Genomic DNA, 18,843 nt, shown 5'->3' with positions numbered 1-18,843 from the left:
GCAGGGGACTCGGGGAGGCAGGTGCGGGCTGGGGAGTAAATAGGCCAACTCCGCGGGCAGGGAGGCCGGGAACGGCGGGGCGGGCCGGAGAGCCCCCGGCAGCCTCCCACCGTGCCGGTGCGGTGTCTGGGGGGCACGACGCCTGCCTGGGCTCTGCAGGCTTTGCAGTTTCCTTTCTGTTCAGTAGAGAGATGCAGGTTAGGGAGGAGAAATGCTTGCATTCACGTTGTCTTGTGTCGGTAATTGCGAAATTTTACCGCGCATTTTCTTAGTTACAGTTTTCTCAGAAGTCTGTAGAACGCCACGTGTCCTTAAAGCTTTGGCAAAGATGTTCTCAGTTGTTTTACATTTTTTCTTGAAAAATAGGAATTGTGTCATATTATTGGAAACTAATAGGACTGAGATTCACGCTGTCATTGGGTCAAGTATGTTTAAAGTTGGATTCCTTGTTCTCTGAAGTTTGTGTTACAGGAGAAATGTATTTTGTGTAACAAACCTCTGAGATATGGCACCTAGTAAAATGTTGTGTAATTGGTAATGTTAAATGTTTGATGGTAGCTTTGTGGGGCCGGGAGAGTTTGGATTGAAACGACGATCTGCTTTTCAGTTGTTTGATCTTTTTCTTCTGTTAAGTCTGGCTATTCCTGGCACTTAGAGAGCCCAGTTTGTCATTTATTGGAATTGACTGTCAGGAAAACCTTTTAGGAGGAGAATACTTAGAGATCCTGAAATTTTAGTGCAGGCTGGCTTTTCATTCATCAGAAATTTAAGTGGCCAGGAAAAGTAAATAGAATTGGAGACAGGATGGGGATATTGACCAACTTTCTAGTTCCTCACTTGGGTCTCAGAATTGGTTTCACTGCCAAGTTGAGTGAAATATTTAAGGATGGAATTTGAGTGAGTTATGGGTAATTTTACTATTGTTTCTACATTTGAAAATGGTTTGCTGAGGTTTTGGGGTTTTACGTAATTGTATTTTAATACTCTAGTCAGGTAATTCCCCCTAGAGTCCTAATGAAAAATAGGACTGATATATAAACTAGCTACCACAAATATTGCCATATTTTTTTCATTATAAAGTTTTACTTTAAAACGGTAGAAAGGTTGCAAAAGGCAAACTATCATCCTTTTGTCTAAATCAAAGCAGTTTTTTAAAAACTCTTTTTTGAAAGTTTGGAAAACAAATAGAATATCGTGGTTTTTAGCTATAACCGAACACCCACCCTATGCCTTTCTTTGTGAGTTTGAGACTATTTTATATAGGGAGGACTTCTTATTGTCTACACTGTGATTTTTCCATTCGTCCTTGTTTCCTACTTCAGTTAGAGATGGCAGTTGCTCAGCCAATGTTTAAATTTAATAATTATGAAAAATTGAATTTTTACTCCTTAATACTACTACTTTACCGTAGTTTTACTAAATAAAGTTCTGTGGTTTTGCCCTCAATCTATGACAGGCTAATAAAGGTTCAGCATCACTTTTTTTAAAAAAAAAGTTAAGGACAATGTGGCATACTTCTTCATTTAAGCAATAAATATTGCGTACCTATTGCCAGGCATTCGGTTTTCAAATAATTTCCTAATTATTTGAAAGTTCTAATTTGTTACCATTTCCCTGGTAAATATTGTTGTCACAATTGATGATTCGGTTGCCTACACTAATAATGGAGAACTAATGAAACCTTTTCTTTGTGATTAACAGATATAATTGGTGATTACAACTGCCCTCTATAAATTAATTCTTGTCAACTCCTTGGGATTTGAAAAGAAAATGCCTGGTGTCATACCCAGTGAAAGTAATGGGCTTTCAAGAGGTAGTCCATCCAAGAAAACAGACTTTCTTTGAAATTTTTTCAGAAAAAGGAAACTAAGAGAGCCTTAGATTTCACAGATTCTCAAGAAAATGAAGAAAAAGCTTCTGAATATAGAGGATCAGAAATGTATGTGTCTTATTTATAAGTATATTTCTGTACTTTTTAAAATTCTGAAACAGTGAAGAAGCATTGAACTTGGGTTAATACTTCCAGACTGATCTGATAGTTCGTAGTAGGGAAAAAAAAAATACACATTAGTATGCTTTTAGTAAGAAAAGTCTAGCAGCATGTAGTAGGAACAGAGCAAAACTGGTGGTTCCCCACAGGCATCACACCACAATACTAATTCATAAACATTTTCTTGAGCCATTTAGGATAATTTGGAAAAATGTTTATTGACTAAATTCTCTTTCGGAGTTTACACTTAATTATTTTGGTGTTGTAAGGATTAAGAAATAGGTGTTTTTGTTTTTGTTGTGTTCAAAAGACGACAGTGGTATCAAGTTATTTAAACTATAGTTATGTAGGCATGTAGTCGTAACTAATATATCTGCTGGAGGCATACAGCTGCAATTGATACTTAAAATGTACTTAAAAATAAGAAATGTTTTTATGGAAATTCTTCAGTGACTTACAGAAATCAGAAATGGAATAATTTATTCCACGTTGCTCTATCTATTCAACACATAGGCGCTCTGCTGGGTGACTAAAGTTGATTTGGTCCCATGTGTGATTTCCTAATATCTAGCAGTCATACATTGAGTTTGTAAACCTTTTGCTCATCAGCATTCATGCTTATGCTTTGAGGTACTACTGTAATAATTATTGGCTGTAAGGTACACAAAATACTGGGGGACCCACTGTTTAAGTGATGTAAAAGCATGATAGACTTTAATTAATTAATACTGGTGATTGAACCTAGGGGTGCTAACTATAGTGCTACAACCCCTATCCCTTTTATTTTTTTTATTTTGAGATAGGGTCTCCCTAAATTACCCAGGCTGGTCTTGAACTTTAGATCCTCTGCTTCAGCTTCCTCAAGTCCCTGGGGATTGCAGACGTGGGCCATGGTGCCTGGCTTGAACAATTCATTTTTAAGTGAGGGATAAATTCTCTTCCTAGACTCTTCTTAATCTTTATTAATAGAATCTTAGTGCAGCCTCCCAAATATTTTTTAGTCAGTTTATTACCAAGTTCACATTCAGAATTAAAGTGCTTAATTGAAACATCACAGAGTAGGCTTAAAAAAAAATCACAGTACCAGTTCCTCAGTTTTTTAATCTGAAAAATGGGATTAATATCCTCCTAAGGGAATTATTTTGAAGTTTGAGTGTAATAATGTTTTTAATATTCTTATTTTGGGTCTACAGCAATTTATTTGTGCAGATTTCTTTTTTTTTTTAATATTTTTTAGTCATATGTGGACACAATCTTAATTTTATGTGGTGCTGAGGATCGAACCCAGTGCCTCACACGTGCAAGGCAAGTGCTCTACCACTGAGCTATAGCCCCAGCCCTGTGCAGATTTCTTAAGGTGTCATATTACTAAAATTGTTCAGATCATAACCCTTTTGGGAAGGATAACCCTTCTCGGGAAGCAATATTTCCATTTTGTTTCTTTCTTTATTTATTGTGTTACTGAGGATTGAACCCTAAAGATGCTGCTTCATGATACCTTTCTCCCCCTCTATACTTTAGTGATCAAGTTGTTCCTGCAGCACAGTCCTCACCTATAAACTGTGAGAAGAGAGAAAACTTGTTACCATTTGTGGGACTGAATAATCTCGGCAATACTTGTTATCTTAATAGTATACTTCAGGTAAATTGACAATTTTGTTATATACTAAAATATTAATAGGCAAGAATGATGTAACAATGTTTCTGAGGATTTCAAATATTGGAAGGCTTTAATTGTGCTACTGTCTTTGCCTTTAATTGCAAGTAAACCATAATGGGCTAAAATAATGATTCCTAAATTGCAGATTATTAAACCTCCTTTGGGGTGAGAGAAAAGGATATATTAAGTAAAGGTGAGATAGAAAAATTGAGTTGACCTGGGTTAAGTGGAAGTTGCCAAACCTTTAATTTCTCTGCCTGATTCCTGGTATGAATGGTGATATCTTACCCCTTGAAACAGTATTGGTATTATGTTGTATGCCCTCATAAAGATAAATGTTAATACTATCTGCTAAAGGCTTAGTGTATAATGCCAGAGAGGCTACTATTGAAGAAATAGAGAACAAGTTTTAACAGAAAGTTTAATCTTAGAATTTTAGGTAATGTTTATTAAAAGTGCCCTACAAAAAGCACCCTTGTACTTTAATGATTTTAAGAATGTTTGTTTATAACACTTAGACATTTTAACTTTTTATAGGTATTATATTTTTGTCCTGGTTTTAAGTCTGGAGTGAAGCACTTATTTAATATTATTTCAAGGAAGAAGGAAGCTCTAAAGGATGAAGCCAATCAAAAAGATAAGGTAGGGGAAAAAAAAACTCAGCAAAAGTAATGTAAAAAGAAAAATGGAAATTCACTTGCTTACAAGTAAAAAGGTAAGATTTTTAAAGAGGATTGGAGAGGAGGATGACAAAGATTCTCTTAATAACTAAATGAAAATTGAAATTCTCAGTATTGTTCTGTATTCTGTCTGAAAGGCTGTGTTTATCATTCTAGTGAGGTAAATTACCAGATTATCTCCCTGTACAGAGTATTTTCTCCATTCCTCTCATGTATTGTTTATCAAACTTGTCATTTGTATACCACTATCACAAATTTGTCATATTCATATCACCTGTTTATCCATTGTGTTTTTGGAATTTTAGTTGTTTTTTGCTTTTTTGGGGGGATGGGGTGGGGGAAATCCCAGGAATTAAACCCATAGCTTTGTACATGTTAAGCATGCACTCTACCACTGAGTTATACTCTAGCCCCAACTTTAATATTTAAATATGTTTAAAGAAACAAAACTTTTGACTTCTGTAATTAGAAAATCATTATCCACATAGTAGCTAAAAATAACATTTTGAAATTACAAAAAAAAATTTTTATACCCCGTAAAATTAGTGCTATAATGAAATTGTTTAGAAAGCCTAGAGTTATTTAGTGAGACATACTTAATTTGTTCATAAACTAAGGAAAGTACTTAATTTGTACATAAACGAAAATATTGGTTTTTGTGGTTTTTCCATGACAGGGAAATTGCAAAGAAGAGTCTTTGGCAAGTTATGAACTTATATGCAGTTTACAGTCCTTAATCATTTCAGTAGAACAGCTTCAGGCTAGTTTTCTCTTAAATCCAGAGAAATATACTGATGAACTTGCTACCCAGCCAAGGCGACTGCTTAACACACTCAGGTAGGTATAGCGTATAATTTTACAATTCTAATTTAGCAACTTGTTCCTGTCTTTGGGGGAGAGAGTGGCACATGAACAGTATAGGAATAAAGGCTAGGAAAATTGGAACTCCAGGTCCATAGTACTTGACATCAGAGGCTCTGAAAACTGGTAATTTTTTTGGATAAATTTGGTATTGAATTTATTAGATTTGAATTTGTATGAGGCTATTTATAGTCTATTCATGTTTATTACTAATATGAACATTCATACATTTTTCTGTGGAAATAGCAATGGTTTCTTAATTGTAGGGTATTGCCCATATCATGTTAAATGATATATATTTTGCTTATGTCTTGTTGTCTTTTTGAATCTGAAATCTTTTGAATTCCTAAACATGTGGATCCTAAGGATTTCAGACTAGGAATTATAGGTCTATATTCAAAATGTGTTATATGTATAAATTGTAAGTTCCAAATATTTTATCATTTATATAAGTGCTTAGAAGAGAACCTTTAGTTAACTGAGTTAGATTGCTTTCTGGTATTGTCTTAAAAAGTGAAACTTTATATATAAAACAGCATTATTTTAACAAATTTTATAATATTGTAGGACTTTAAAAAATCATTGAATCATTTAGTTTCGAAATTGATATAGGTGCTGTACATTGCTTTGCCTTTGTTTAGAAGCATTGTAGCAGGGTAGTAAGAGCAGATTTGAATCCTGGCTTTTCATCTAAACTACTTGTGACTTTTGGCAAATTATTTAACCTCTCTGTACCCAATTCCCATATCATCAATAGTAGTGATCACAGGACCTACCTCCAGGGGTTACTGTGAGGACTGTATATACATATAATATCAAAAGCATTTTCAATAAAACCTGGTTTGTGATAGGTTTCACATTAACTGAATAAGTATCTTTAGATTTTTAAAATATAGTAATTTATAGAAATATTTGTTTTTATATATTTCGTCTTCAAACTAGAGTAGATGAAATGGACATTTTTATTTATAGGGAACTGAACCCTATGTATGAAGGATATCTACAGCATGATGCACAGGAAGTACTACAGTGTATTTTGGGAAACATTCAAGAAACATGCCAACTTCTAAAAAAAGAAGAAGTAAAAAATGTAGCAGAATTATCGACTAAGGTAGAAGAAAAACCTCACCAGAAAGAGGAAATGAGTGGAATTAGCAGCATGGAGACTGACAGTATGAGGAATTCTGAAGACCATAAAGAAAAACTCCCAAAAGGGAATGGAAAAAGAAAAAGTGACACAGAATTTGGTAACACAAAGAAAAAAGTTAAAGTATCTAAGGAACACCAGTCATTGGAAGAGAATCAGAGACAAACAAGGTCAAAAAGAAAAGCTACTGGTGATACATTAGAGATTCCTCCTAAAGTAATCCCCAAGTGTGTTTCTGAAAATGAGAGTGCAAGACTCTCACAAAGGAAATCAAGAGTTAAAATAAATTGGTTAAAGTCTGCAACTAAGCAACCCAGCATTCTTTCGAAATTCTGTAGTCTGGGGAAAATAACAACAAGCCAAGGATCCAAAGGACAGTCTAAAGAAAATGAGTATGATCTTGAGGAGGACTTGGGGAAGTGTGAAATTGATAACACAGCTAATGGTTGTGGACTTGAATCTCCAGGAAATAATGTTAAACCTGTAAATGTTAATGAAGTTAAGTCCATAAACAAAGGTCAGTATAATTCTTAGACTTTGATAGGTAGAAGTCTTAATCACTGCAGAAATAGAAATTTTTTCCTTAGATAAATGTACAGTATAATCTGTGAGGCTAAAATTGTTTTGTTTGAGAAAGCAACACAGCATGAATTGTGGTATTTTAAGCACTGTGCTTAGATTATGTGCGGTTGTGTGTATTATATATATATATACATGTAATGTCATTAATCTTAAGGTAATATTAATTTATGGTTTATAAACTAGGAAAGTCCAGTATATTTTAATGGAGATTATTTTTTCTTTTATCTTTGTAGTATTTGAAGTAAATTCAAGGGAAAATACATTTAGTAAAATTTCAAAGTAATGAGTATTTATGCCACTTGGTTTTGTCCATATCTATATATCTCAGGGAGAATATGTAGTATTGATGTGGTTGATGGTTTTACCATAGTGTCATACATATTCTGGGATTATTCTATAAGGAGGTATCTTTGGGAAGCAAGTTGAGAAATATAGCTGACTTAAAAAATAATAGTAATTCTAATTAAAACTAGCTTTACAGGAACTTTATATTTCATCAACAAGGGACCTCTTAAGGCTGATAAACAGACATGAAAATGGGGCTTTTACTCATGATAACCTAGAAAATTGGTTATTTGAACTATATCGAAAAACAACTTGTATAGGCTTATATTTTTCTTTTTCATTTCAGGTGCAGAGCAAATTGGTTTTGAGCTAGTGGAGAAATTATTTCAAGGTCAGCTTGTATTAAGGACTCGTTGTTTGGAATGTGAAAGTTTAACAGAAAGAAGAGAAGATTTTCAGGACATCAGTGTGCCAGTACAAGAAGATGAACTTTCCAAAGTAGAGGAGAATTCTGAAAGTAAGCAAAATTAGAGTCTCAATGGACCATGGAATGATAATTACAGTTTTCTTTAACAATATAGTGTCCTTGGTCCTACTATATAGCCTTTCTTTTCTTCTTGGCACTGAACCCAGGGGAGCTTTACCACTAAACCATACCCCTAGCTCATTTTGTTTTTTATTTTGACACAGGGTCTCACTAAATTGCTCAGGACCTCCCTAATTTGCTGAGAATGGTCTTGAACTTGCCATCCTCCTGCCTCAGACTTCTGAGTCACTGGGATTACAGGTGTGCACCACTGTGCCCACCTAGCCTTTCTACTTATTCAGCTTCACTTGTTAATAGCATTTGGAGAAGTGCATCATCTTTATTTTTATATAGTATGTTAGAATGGAAAAATGAAATGCTTATTTAATAAAAGTTAGTTTGGGGATCTTAATTTTTCGGAGCTACTTGAGGTAATTTTTAACACACCATTGGAACCATTGTGTGTCTGGTGCAAACCATAAACCAGTTGTCATGCAAAATAATGAGACTGGTTTGCTGAATATTGACTTTAAACTAGTCTCTTACAGTGAGACCAAGAAGTTTTTGCCGTCCATATCACACAAATTTTTTTTTTGCTGACCAATTACAATATTACACTATTTAAAAGATATGTATGCTGGGCTGGGGTTGTAGCTCAGTGGTAGAGTGCTTGCTTGGCATGTATGAGGCACTGAGTTCAATCCTTAGCACCACATAAAAATAAAGAAAGATAATTGTGTCCATTTACAACTAAAAATTAAAAAAAAAAGCTGTGCTATTAAGGAGGAACTTCTGAAAGAAAAAGAAATCTCTTCAGTTATTTGGGGGAATGGGGTAGTCAGTTGAAACTGAATGCTAATTTTGCATGTGGAACTTTGTGGTTTAATTTTTGAATACTGTATCTGTAAAGGAAAGGATTCTCTTTTTTATAGTTTCTCCAGAGCCAAAAACAGAAATGAAGACCTTGAGATGGGCAATTTCACAATTTGCTTCTGTGGAGAGGATTGTAGGAGAAGATAAATATTTCTGTGAAAATTGCCATCATTATACTGAAGCCGAAAGAAGTCTTTTGTTTGATAAAATGCCTGAAGTTATAACTATTCATCTGAAGTGCTTTGCTGCTAGTGGCTTGGAGTGAGTATTGTAAATAAAAGCTATATATGAAGAAAATAAGCTGCTATAGAGGAGAAATTTTGTTTAAAATACTAAATAGTTTAATATAACTAAGTACTGACTGAAATGAAATAACTTGTAAAGATTGCTTTAGAAAGAGTTGTTCTCTTTAAAACAGTTTCCTTGTAAAATGCATTAATTTAAATCCTTTTGGTATGAACACATGTTCTATTTAGTATGATTTCTATATATATCTTTTTCATATTCATTGTGTAGATGCTATTTACAGAATTCAATTTTAGTAGATCTTATTAAAGCAGAGAAGAAATCTGAATACATTGAGATTTTTTTTGAAGGATATAAAGGCAAAATTCTTTGGTTTTAAGGTAAACTAAGAAATCAGACTAACTAGTCTTTGAAAAAGATGAGAAATTTTCTATAGTTGAGAATTCAAATGTATAAAAGCTATTAAAAATAAGTATAAAAATGCTAAATGCATTTTGGATAGTCTGTGACTTTTTTTCTGACATGCATAATATCATTGTTGATTTCATTCTTTTCCACATTAACGACTTATTTGAAAATGACATGAACTTCCCAGTAGCTTGCTCGTGGGCATGTTCTTCTCTCTCTCTGTCTCACATGCACACACACATACACACATTATTATAAGAGAGCATACAGTTGTCTTTTTTTAATTCAGTGGGCATTTTCTTTGCTTATTTTTGTTGCCAATCTTGACGAAGACATATTAAAATGATTAAAATGTAAAGAATTTTAGTTTCAAAAATTCAGTGTTGTTTTGTTTTTGGTACTGGGGATTGAATCTAGGGGTGCTTTATCACTACACCACATCCCCACTCCACTCTGCCCCCCATTTTTTTTGGATGCAAGGTCTTGCTCTTAAGTTGCTTAGGGCCTCAGCCTTCCAGGTGGCTGGGATCACAAGTGTGTGCTACCACACCCAGCAAAGTTCAGTGTTTTTAAAATGCCATCTAATTCTTTGGTGTATAAAATTAGGAAAATATAAAGATAATGAAAAATTCTACATACCCTCCACAAAACACCTGAATATTAGCAGTTATTTTAATATTATGTGTATATATTATAAATTTTATTCACAACTGAGGTCTTGTTTTTATTCTGGTTTTTCATTTATTTACCTACATATTAAGGGTTTGTTCAGACTTTGACTTGGTTTTTACATTGGGTGTAAAATTTTGAATTTAAAATGGAACTACAGGAAACCTTTTTTTTCTTTTTCTTCCAAAGGTTTGATTGTTATGGTGGTGGACTTTCCAAGATCAACACTCCTTTATTGACACCTCTTAAATTGTCACTAGAAGAATGGAGCACAAAGCCAACTAATGACAGCTATGGATTATTTGCAGTTGTGATGCATAGTGGCATTACAATTAGTAGTGGGCATTACACTGCTTCTGTTAAAGTCACTGACCTTAATAGTTTAGAACTAGATAAGGGAAATTTTGTGGTTGACCAGACGTGTGAAATAGGTAAGCCAGAACCAATGAATGAGGAGGAAGCAAGGGGTGCAGTTGAAAATTATGATGATGAAGAAGTGTCAATTAGAGTTGGTGGAAATACACAGCCAAGTAAAGTTTTGAACAAAAAAAATGTAGAAGCTATTGGACTTCTTGGAGGACAAAAGAGCAAAGCAGATTATGAGCTATACAACAAAACATCTAATCCTGATAAGGTTGCCAGTACAGCATTTGCTGAAAATAGAAATTCTGAGACTAACAATACTAATGGGACCCATGAATCTGATAGAAACAAGGAATCCAGTGACCAAACAGGCATTAACATTAGTGGATTTGAGAACAAAATTTCATATGTAGTGCAAAGCTTAAAGGAATATGAAGGGAAGTGGTTGCTTTTTGATGATTCTGAAGTGAAAGTTACTGAAGAGAAAGACTTTTGAATTCTCTTTCCCCATCTACATCTCCTACATCTACTCCTTACTTGCTATTTTATAAGAAATTATAGAGTGAGTGTATTTTCCTTGTGTATATATTAAACAGACCTGGACAAACATTGGTAAAGTCAATTACATCAGAGTCTAGCTTTTATCTTTTGAAGCTATTGGATATTATTGGTCTCTCTAGGTTTTTATATAAATAGTGAAATTTGAAATACTGAAAACCATGTTAATTTTTAGAATTCATTTTCCTTAGAGACTAGTGATGCATTAGCTTCTGGGAACAAACTTGTATAGGTTCTTAATTATCCAAAATGGAAGCATTTAAACACTTTTGGATTTACACCAATCTTTTGTGTTTGCTTTTAAAAATAAAGTGCTTGTATTTGTATTCTCCATATTTTGGAGTAATTATCTACATGTTTATAGCTCTGTGGTTTTTCACTTAAGAAACAGAATCTCATTCAGTACATTTAGTTTTATAACAGGAAGCGAAATCTTTGGGCTGTATCAGAGGCACAAAGTCTAGAATGTGTATTCACAGTGGTGTACATTTTGTGCCTTGAATCACTTTGGAAAAGTGTCTCAGAAAACTTGGACAGTCCTCTATATCTTCATAAGAATTTTATATGTATTTATGAAGATGATTCTGTATTCTAGTAAATCTTTTTGGGCATGGACTAATTTGTATCTCTTCATACTCATTCTGCACGATCTGTATATAGTACATCAAACTTAGAGGTGTGACCTTAAATTTAACTTTTTTTAAATACTGGGAGGTCAATAAAATTTAAACTGCTTAAAAACTATGTATACAAATGCTCAAATTTTTTACTTGCATTTTTAAAAATTATAAATACAGCTGACTTCTCTTAAAGAACAGAATCAATGTGTGTGTATATATATAGAGAGAGAGAAAGAGAGGAGAGAACAAACATGCATGTTACCTTTAATAATACTTGGTATTTTCTGACAGTGGAGGTGAAGAATATCTCAGAGAAACTGCTTATAGTCCAGCCTGGTTATCATGCTTAAAAGAGGTTTACAATAAAAACTGTCACATCTTAGTTGCCCTTGAAAATAGACATGATTTAATGGAATCCAAAATGAGAATTTAAGATGATGCTTTGGGCACAAAAACTTTGTTAAACTATAATTTTAAATTTTGTATACTAAATCAGTAAGTGGTTAATTGTCATATGATTTGTTAAAGGACATTCTTGGTACTAAAAGAGATTTTCATTTTGAATATATAAGTGCTTCTGGGATAACATAATCCCATTTCAACAAATAAGAATACCTGGTCAACAATAAATGACCGATTTCCCCACAAGATTATGTGATGTGATAGAAACAAAAGTTGTACTTCTGCTTTCTATATTCATAACCACCAATGGAACTTTAAACAGCCCTGTGCACTATCTATAAGATGATGATGGAGTAGGGCTAGGACAGAGCCTGGGCCTGGAATAACTCAAAGACAATGTTAAGAACTAGTGTGAGTTCTTAGATTCCTGATGTAAGAAATTTTACATTTTAAGAAAACACGTAAGAAATTAAGTATTCTGTATCATACCAGTTTAAGAGTAAAAGGAAGCCTGTTTTCACTCAAATAGTTGGTATTGCAAGACAATACAACAAATAATAATTACATAAATCTTGAAGTCTTCAATAATGTTACTCAGATTTATGTGAAACAGTCCAAACCTAGGTAAATGTAAGAGAACTGACATGGGAGTTAATAGGAGAAATGACCTATAGGTGATAATAATCTTATATCTACCCTCCTTTATTCCCAAAGAACAGGGAGACTGTCATTTTTGTGGGTGAGTTTCCATTCTTGACTCATTGCCTTTTCCTTTTCCTTTAGCTTCACTTCCCCAAATAGATTTATTTTATTTGCAGTGCTGGAGATCGAACCTAGGGCCTTGCACATGCTAAGCAAGTGCTGTACCACTCAGCCCCCAACCCTAAATAGATTTTTGAAGTTATGCCCTTTTGACTCTTCAAATAGTTCCTTTAATTCCGATAATGTTGGTTTATCTGAAAAATCTCTGATTCAGTCTTTGAGCTGATGCAGTTAAGAATTTAGAATAATTGCCCACTGAAGTATGCTTGAGGGGGGAAAATAAACCATCACCTATAGACATAAGCTATAGAATGAAGCCATGGTATTAATCCTAATCAGTTCTTAAGTGATTCATGTGACTGATCAGTAGATCAAAGGAATTATTCAAGGATGCTATTCTATAAGTGATAGTGACACAAAAACCATTGTTCAAAACACCTGCAGAAATCATGAATATGTACTATTTTGAAAAAATTTGCCGAGTAATTGAAATGCTAATTTCTCAATATTTTTCTGTATGAAGTTATAATTTTAAGTGAGTTAATTTTGACTAAAGCAACTAATTTAACTTTTTTACATGTTTGTAAAACCTGCAAGTGTCAAAAAATAACTGACTTCTATTTAATTGATAGATTAAAATGAATAAACTCCAGCTCTGTGTTACCTTCATGGTGATGTAAATAGCTTTAAAATAGATTTCTGATTTACTGGCTTAGATCATTAAAAATTGATGACTAGCTTGTTTAATCTGAAACACAAATCATTCATTTTAATTGCTGAGAGTCATGAAGTTCATACTAATAACAAAATTGAGTCATAAAAATCAAGCTGTCCTCACCAGTATTAGCTGTCTCAGTCATTTAATCCTTTATAGACAAGAATTTTATCAGGTGAAGTCATTTTTGAATTCTAAATTTCTTTTTTAGGGTATCTAAAATGGATACTCTGAACTTAGAAAGCAGTTACCAGTATCTACCTTAACCCATTAACTCATTTAATTCAGGGCTCTTTGGGCCTATAAAGTGACTGCCAATTTTGATTTTAATATTGCTATTTTTGGAGCCAGTTCAACTCAACTTTTCTGTGCCTCTTTCAATAAAGAAAAATTTTCAAAGTTCCACTCATTAAAAATTAGTGTAAACATTCACATATTTAATAGTACCTTTAAAATAAGCATTACTACATTTAAAATGGTTCCAAAACGAATCTATAAATGGTAATATAAATTAAAAAATACGAACTTAAAGTAAATAAATTTAACATTAGCTATGGTATAAATAACGGTCAATCTATAGTGTACCTTTGAGTCATTAAAATATCTTTAAAAAAAAGATAGCAGTATGTTACCAGAATGTCAGAAACCATAGCCATGATTCTCAAACTTTAACAATCTACATTTGATATCATTTTGGCATTCTTCAATGAGTAAATTAATAATTTCCAGAATTACATCCCAAGTCCCATTTTTCAACAGATCTTAACGTCTTTTCACAATGTTGAATACATGGCTCTTTTCAAATGAATAAAACCAAGTGCATTTATTTTAGAGATCCATTTTGCGAAGGCTCATTCGACTGAAGGAATCTCTGGGGAAAAAATAAGAAGACAGTTATAAAAGAACAAAATAAATGTACCATACTGAAAAAACATTTTTTTGTGTCTATACCTTTAAGATATTTTATTCCCTCTTCCCCCCAATGCCAGGATAATCTCAAAAGTTTTGTCACCACTTCTTATTAAGTTAGATGCTCATACACATATTCTGCCTTATATATTCTGGCTAACAGTTCTCTAGAAGGGAATTATAGTAACCACTTTGCCAGGCCTATTGATCATTTATATTTGTCCAGTAGGTGCTGCAGATAATTGTGATTTAACAAGAACATAAGGGATAAAGGAGATTTCAGGAAAAGATCCGGGGTTAGTAAAATGCAAAAAGCAGGTATTTCTTTAAAATATTAAAAATTTTAAGTGTTAGAGAGTCACATTTTTTCTCAGATCATTTTTGTATTTTTTAATTATTGAAGACCCCAGGAATTTTTTTGTAGCTCATATATTGATGTTTACCATATAAGACAATGGAAAATTTTATTTTACAAAACAACCAATTGCATGTTCCTATAAGTATAGCACTGTTTATAAAATAACTTGCAAGAGATTGTAGAATAGTACTCTTACATATTTAATGTGTGGTTTAATGAGGGTCTAAATTCTCATCTGCTTCTCATCTTAAAATATCACATCTCATGTAATCTCTGAAAACTCCACTGTGCTCATGAGAATGACAGTGAAAAAGGCAAATAATATTTGGTATTAATATGAAACAAGTTTTGACTTCAGGAACCTCTTGCAAGGGCCTTAGGGACTCCCCATGGGTCCTAGATCACCTTTGAGAATCTTAAGCCCCATAGGCCTACTGGAAAATAACATTCCATATTTTGTAAATCAATAAAAATTAAAATTCTGATTTTTTCCTTAAATTTTGAACTTGAGATAGAAAGGGATTATGTTCTTGAAATAAGCTCATGGTATATTTTTCTTTACCCTTAAGTTGGTTTCTTTTACCATTAAGATTAAGCCAGGAACCTTATATCCCCCGGAAAGGAGAGGGTAGGTAAAAAGAGATCACATCCAGCTTTGAATCTCAAAGCTTGTTTTGGTTCCAGAGAACATTCTTGAAATCTGGATACTATTCATTGAGAAAAGGTTTTTTCCTAAATTCCAAAAAAATTACCTGTAAATATTAAGAACTAAGCCTAAAAGACTGGGCATAAAGTAGATCACAGAGGACGGCAAACTTAAGATATGGTGTAATGGAAAGTTTCCTTCAGATAGGAAGAACACAGCCTTTCCTTGGAAAGGAGTTGGAAGGAGCAGAAGGAACTGCCTAGGATTAGGCAACTGCTCGACCATCTCAGGGACACACCACGCTCACCCTCTGGACTTTTGACTTGGTGGGTATGACTGGTGGAGGGGAATGGAAACAGTAAGAAGGAAGTTGTTGCAAAAAGACTAAGGGAAAACCATTGGGAATTTTGAGAGGAAACCACCCTCTAGGATGTCTCATATTAGAATAGATGGGGTGGATGCAAAACATGTTTTGTCGTATGTTTTGTACTTGGGGGGATATAATATACAGCAGGCACTTGGTAGACTTTTGAATTAATGGGAAAATAGGGGGTACTGGGAACTGAACCCAGGGCACTCTCACAGCCATATCCCCAGCCCTTTTTATGTTTTATTTAGACAGGGTCTCACTGAGTTGCTTAGGTCCTCACTAAATTGCTGAGGTTGGCTTTTGAACTCATGATTCTCCTGTCTCAGCCTCTAGATTACAGGCATGGGATTACAGGCATGTGCCAACGTGCCTGGCTCTTTTTTTTTTTTTTGAGATAGGGCCTCACTTTAAGTTGCTGAGGCTGGCCTCGAACTTGAGATCACTGGGATTACAGGCATGTGCCAGCCAGTTTAAGTTTTTACTGCAGTGTAGTATACTCTGCATCTAAATTGTTTTCATATAAGCAGCTTGAACAACCTTCTAAATGTTAATTTAACAGATAATAATAGCTTTACTCTTTTACTTCAAAGGGTGGAATAATAGCGCCACAATAATTCAACAATTATATGTAAATTTGATTTCAAAATGTAAAAATGGCAGTTTACTTTTAGCAGTTTTTGTGCCCTTTTCAGAATTCAGGTGCTAAAAAGCAAAAGGCCAGGCACTGTCCTAGGAACTTTGCAATGCCATTTAATTTCCACAACAATCTTTTCAAAATAAGTACTATCTTACTATATAGAAATCTAAAAAGCAGACTAAGTTATCTGCTCAAGTAGAATTAGGATTCAACTGTAGAAAGTTCAAAGTTATTTTCATTTCTAATTTGGAGAAAAATACTGAAGTCTGATACTCATTGGTGTTATTTGCTTTTAATACATGTCTAGAAGATTATTTATACTATTTACTGTCGGCGCAGTTGAAGAAAAATGAATGCCTGGTTCCAGATAACATTCTAGTGAATTTTCTCACAAAAGTACCAGAAGATGTAACCCGATATTAAAAAGGAATAGTTTTAGTAGGCTAGATGAACATTCATCTGTCCCAATTAACATGCATGCTCGAATTACAGGAAGAAAGCTGACTTGTATCTTACAGACTTATTAATGTATAGGTGATAAAAAGCTTATACTAGTTGAACTGGTTAGGTTTCAGGGGACACAAAATCTGAAGCCATTTAAAGTTAACACCAATTTACTATTAAAACAATTCAGATTGTATTTTCCTGAAGAGCTCTGAAATAAGAAAAACCAAGCATACCTGTGGCAAGTGACAGGTAATACTGCCTTGTACAACTGAGGAATCTTTCTGTTTATCAGTGGCTGTAGAGCCTCTTTAAGGCGATGATAGTTTCTCTCCAGTTCCCTTTGATACTCTTTTTGATCTGGTCCAATTAGGCTTTTATTTTTTCTTAAGGCATCTTCACACCTAGGAGAAAAGGCATGTTACCAAAAGATTTAGACTTGGTCACACACACATCTATATATACATATATACATTCAACATGTATTCATGTATTAACTGAGATAAGGACATTCAGTTTTTCAGCTGAATGTTAATAATCCTCATGTTTTAAGTTTGAGGTAAGAACAGATAATAGCTGAATTCCATTAAATTCTAATAAACACTTCCAGTTTTCATTAAATTGAAATTTATATATTTTTAAAGAAATCTAAAGCCATCTTTTTCACATAGAATAGACTAGAAACTTTAAGAAATGTAATCATACTCAATGTGGCACCAATGGCATTTTACACTGCTTGTCAACTGTTCCAATAAATGTTTTCTACAACGAACAGATCTGATGACAATCCTTTAACTTACTCAAACACCTAAGAAAAACCTCTGGATCCTGATTAAAGGAAGAAAGATGACTGAAAAACAATATATATAAAAAAAAAAGAAAATATATACATATCCATACTTGCAGGATGCAGCTAAAGCAAATTCTTGGAGGAAAATAGATAGTCTCAAATGCTTATATTAGAAAATAAGGCTAAAATTGAAGAATCAGAACTTACAAAGAACAGACTAAATATAAGGGAGGAAATAAAATTTGAAAGTATGACAGAGTATCAAAAATTGGAAAAGTTGGCAGCCAAGTGCTGGGTAGGATTGCTTGAGCACAGGAATTAGAGCCAGCCAGGAACCTCGTTTCAAAAAAAAAAAAAAAAAAAAAAAAACCAAAAGAACCTCATCTCAAAAAAAAAACAGCAAACACCAAAAAGTTGGTTATTTGAAAAACCAAAACATCAGACTAAACTTTAAATAAGGGAAGCTCAAATATCCCCTACTAGAAATTTAAAATGGAATATGAAAAAAAAATAGCAGATGTCTAAAAAAATCTTTAAGGATGATGTTCAATTTAATACAAAAGATTTTTCTAGATAATCATTTAAGAAAAAAATGTGAATGACCCTAAAACCATCAAATAAACTGAATCAGTGTCAAATCTATACACAAAAATGCCCTAATATGGAAGTTCTACTGAGCACTCTTAGAGACGAATAATTCCAACGTAATGTAATTCCTCCAGAGTATATTAAAAAAACAAAACAAACAAAAAAACCCCAAAGCTTCCAAAGTGGAAAAAAATAACTGTTCCTGAGAGGAGTTCTGAACTTACTTTTCAAAGAGAGGATACCAAAACCTAAAGACTTTAAGGAAAAAATTCTTATTCAATCTTATCCATAAGAATGATTACAAAACCTAGGCTGGGGTTGTAGCTCAGTGGTAGAGTACTTGCCTCTGGTGCGTGAGGCACTGGGTTCAATTCTTATAAATAAAGAAAATAAAGGTACTGTGTCCATCTAAAACTAAAAATTAAAAAAAGAATGACTACAAAACCTGCAAAGATAACAGGAAAATATTCTACCTCTCTATGAAAAACACCCATGCACATACACCATGACCAAGTGGTTTATCTGTAATGGAAGGTTAGCAATAAGAAATCAATAAATGTAACTCACACCACTAAAAGATTAAAGGAGATACAGAAAAAGCATTTGGAAAGAAAATTTTAAAACATCATAATAAACCTAATTAAAACATTAACTGATTAAAATATCTACAAAAACCTTGCAGCAAACACTATATTCAAGGGTGAAAACATTTCTTTTTGAATGAGGTGTAAGAAAATGATGTCCTCTATTCCTA

General features: G+C 33.5%; 2 protein-coding genes across 9 annotated transcripts in view; one reads left to right on the top strand and one right to left on the bottom strand.

Annotated features, from left to right (window-relative positions):
* The first annotated feature begins 1,755 nt into the window (after nucleotides 1–1,755).
* On the top strand, nucleotides 1,756–10,912 carry Usp1 (ubiquitin specific peptidase 1). The gene is given in 10 exon segments (XM_047552931.1): nucleotides 1,756–1,825; nucleotides 1,828–1,939; nucleotides 3,512–3,632; nucleotides 4,188–4,292; nucleotides 5,007–5,167; nucleotides 6,164–6,855; nucleotides 7,552–7,722; nucleotides 8,664–8,865; nucleotides 10,117–10,781; nucleotides 10,784–10,912. Coding segments are annotated over 10 exon segments (2,352 nt in total). The 5' UTR covers nucleotides 1,756–1,770; the 3' UTR covers nucleotides 10,852–10,912.
* A 3,189-nt stretch (nucleotides 10,913–14,101) lies between these two features.
* Nucleotides 14,102–18,843, bottom strand: part of Dock7 (dedicator of cytokinesis 7) — a 226,457-nt gene continuing 221,715 nt past the window's right edge. For all 8 annotated transcript variants that reach the window (XM_047552901.1, XM_047552908.1, XM_047552916.1 and 5 more), the window contains 2 exons: nucleotides 16,948–17,115; nucleotides 14,102–14,218 (listed from right to left, as the gene is read on the bottom strand). In XM_047552901.1, the coding sequence (XP_047408857.1) occupies nucleotides 14,176–14,218; nucleotides 16,948–17,115 (211 nt within the window). In that variant the 3' untranslated portion in view covers nucleotides 14,102–14,175. The remainder of the gene's footprint in view (nucleotides 14,219–16,947; nucleotides 17,116–18,843) is intronic.

This window comes from Sciurus carolinensis, chromosome 1 (genome assembly GCF_902686445.1).
Source record: "Sciurus carolinensis chromosome 1, mSciCar1.2, whole genome shotgun sequence".
Taxonomy (NCBI): Eukaryota; Metazoa; Chordata; class Mammalia; order Rodentia; family Sciuridae; genus Sciurus; species Sciurus carolinensis.
The sequence above is the reverse complement of the archived record's forward strand: the minus strand, read 5'-3'. Positions and strand labels throughout refer to the sequence as shown.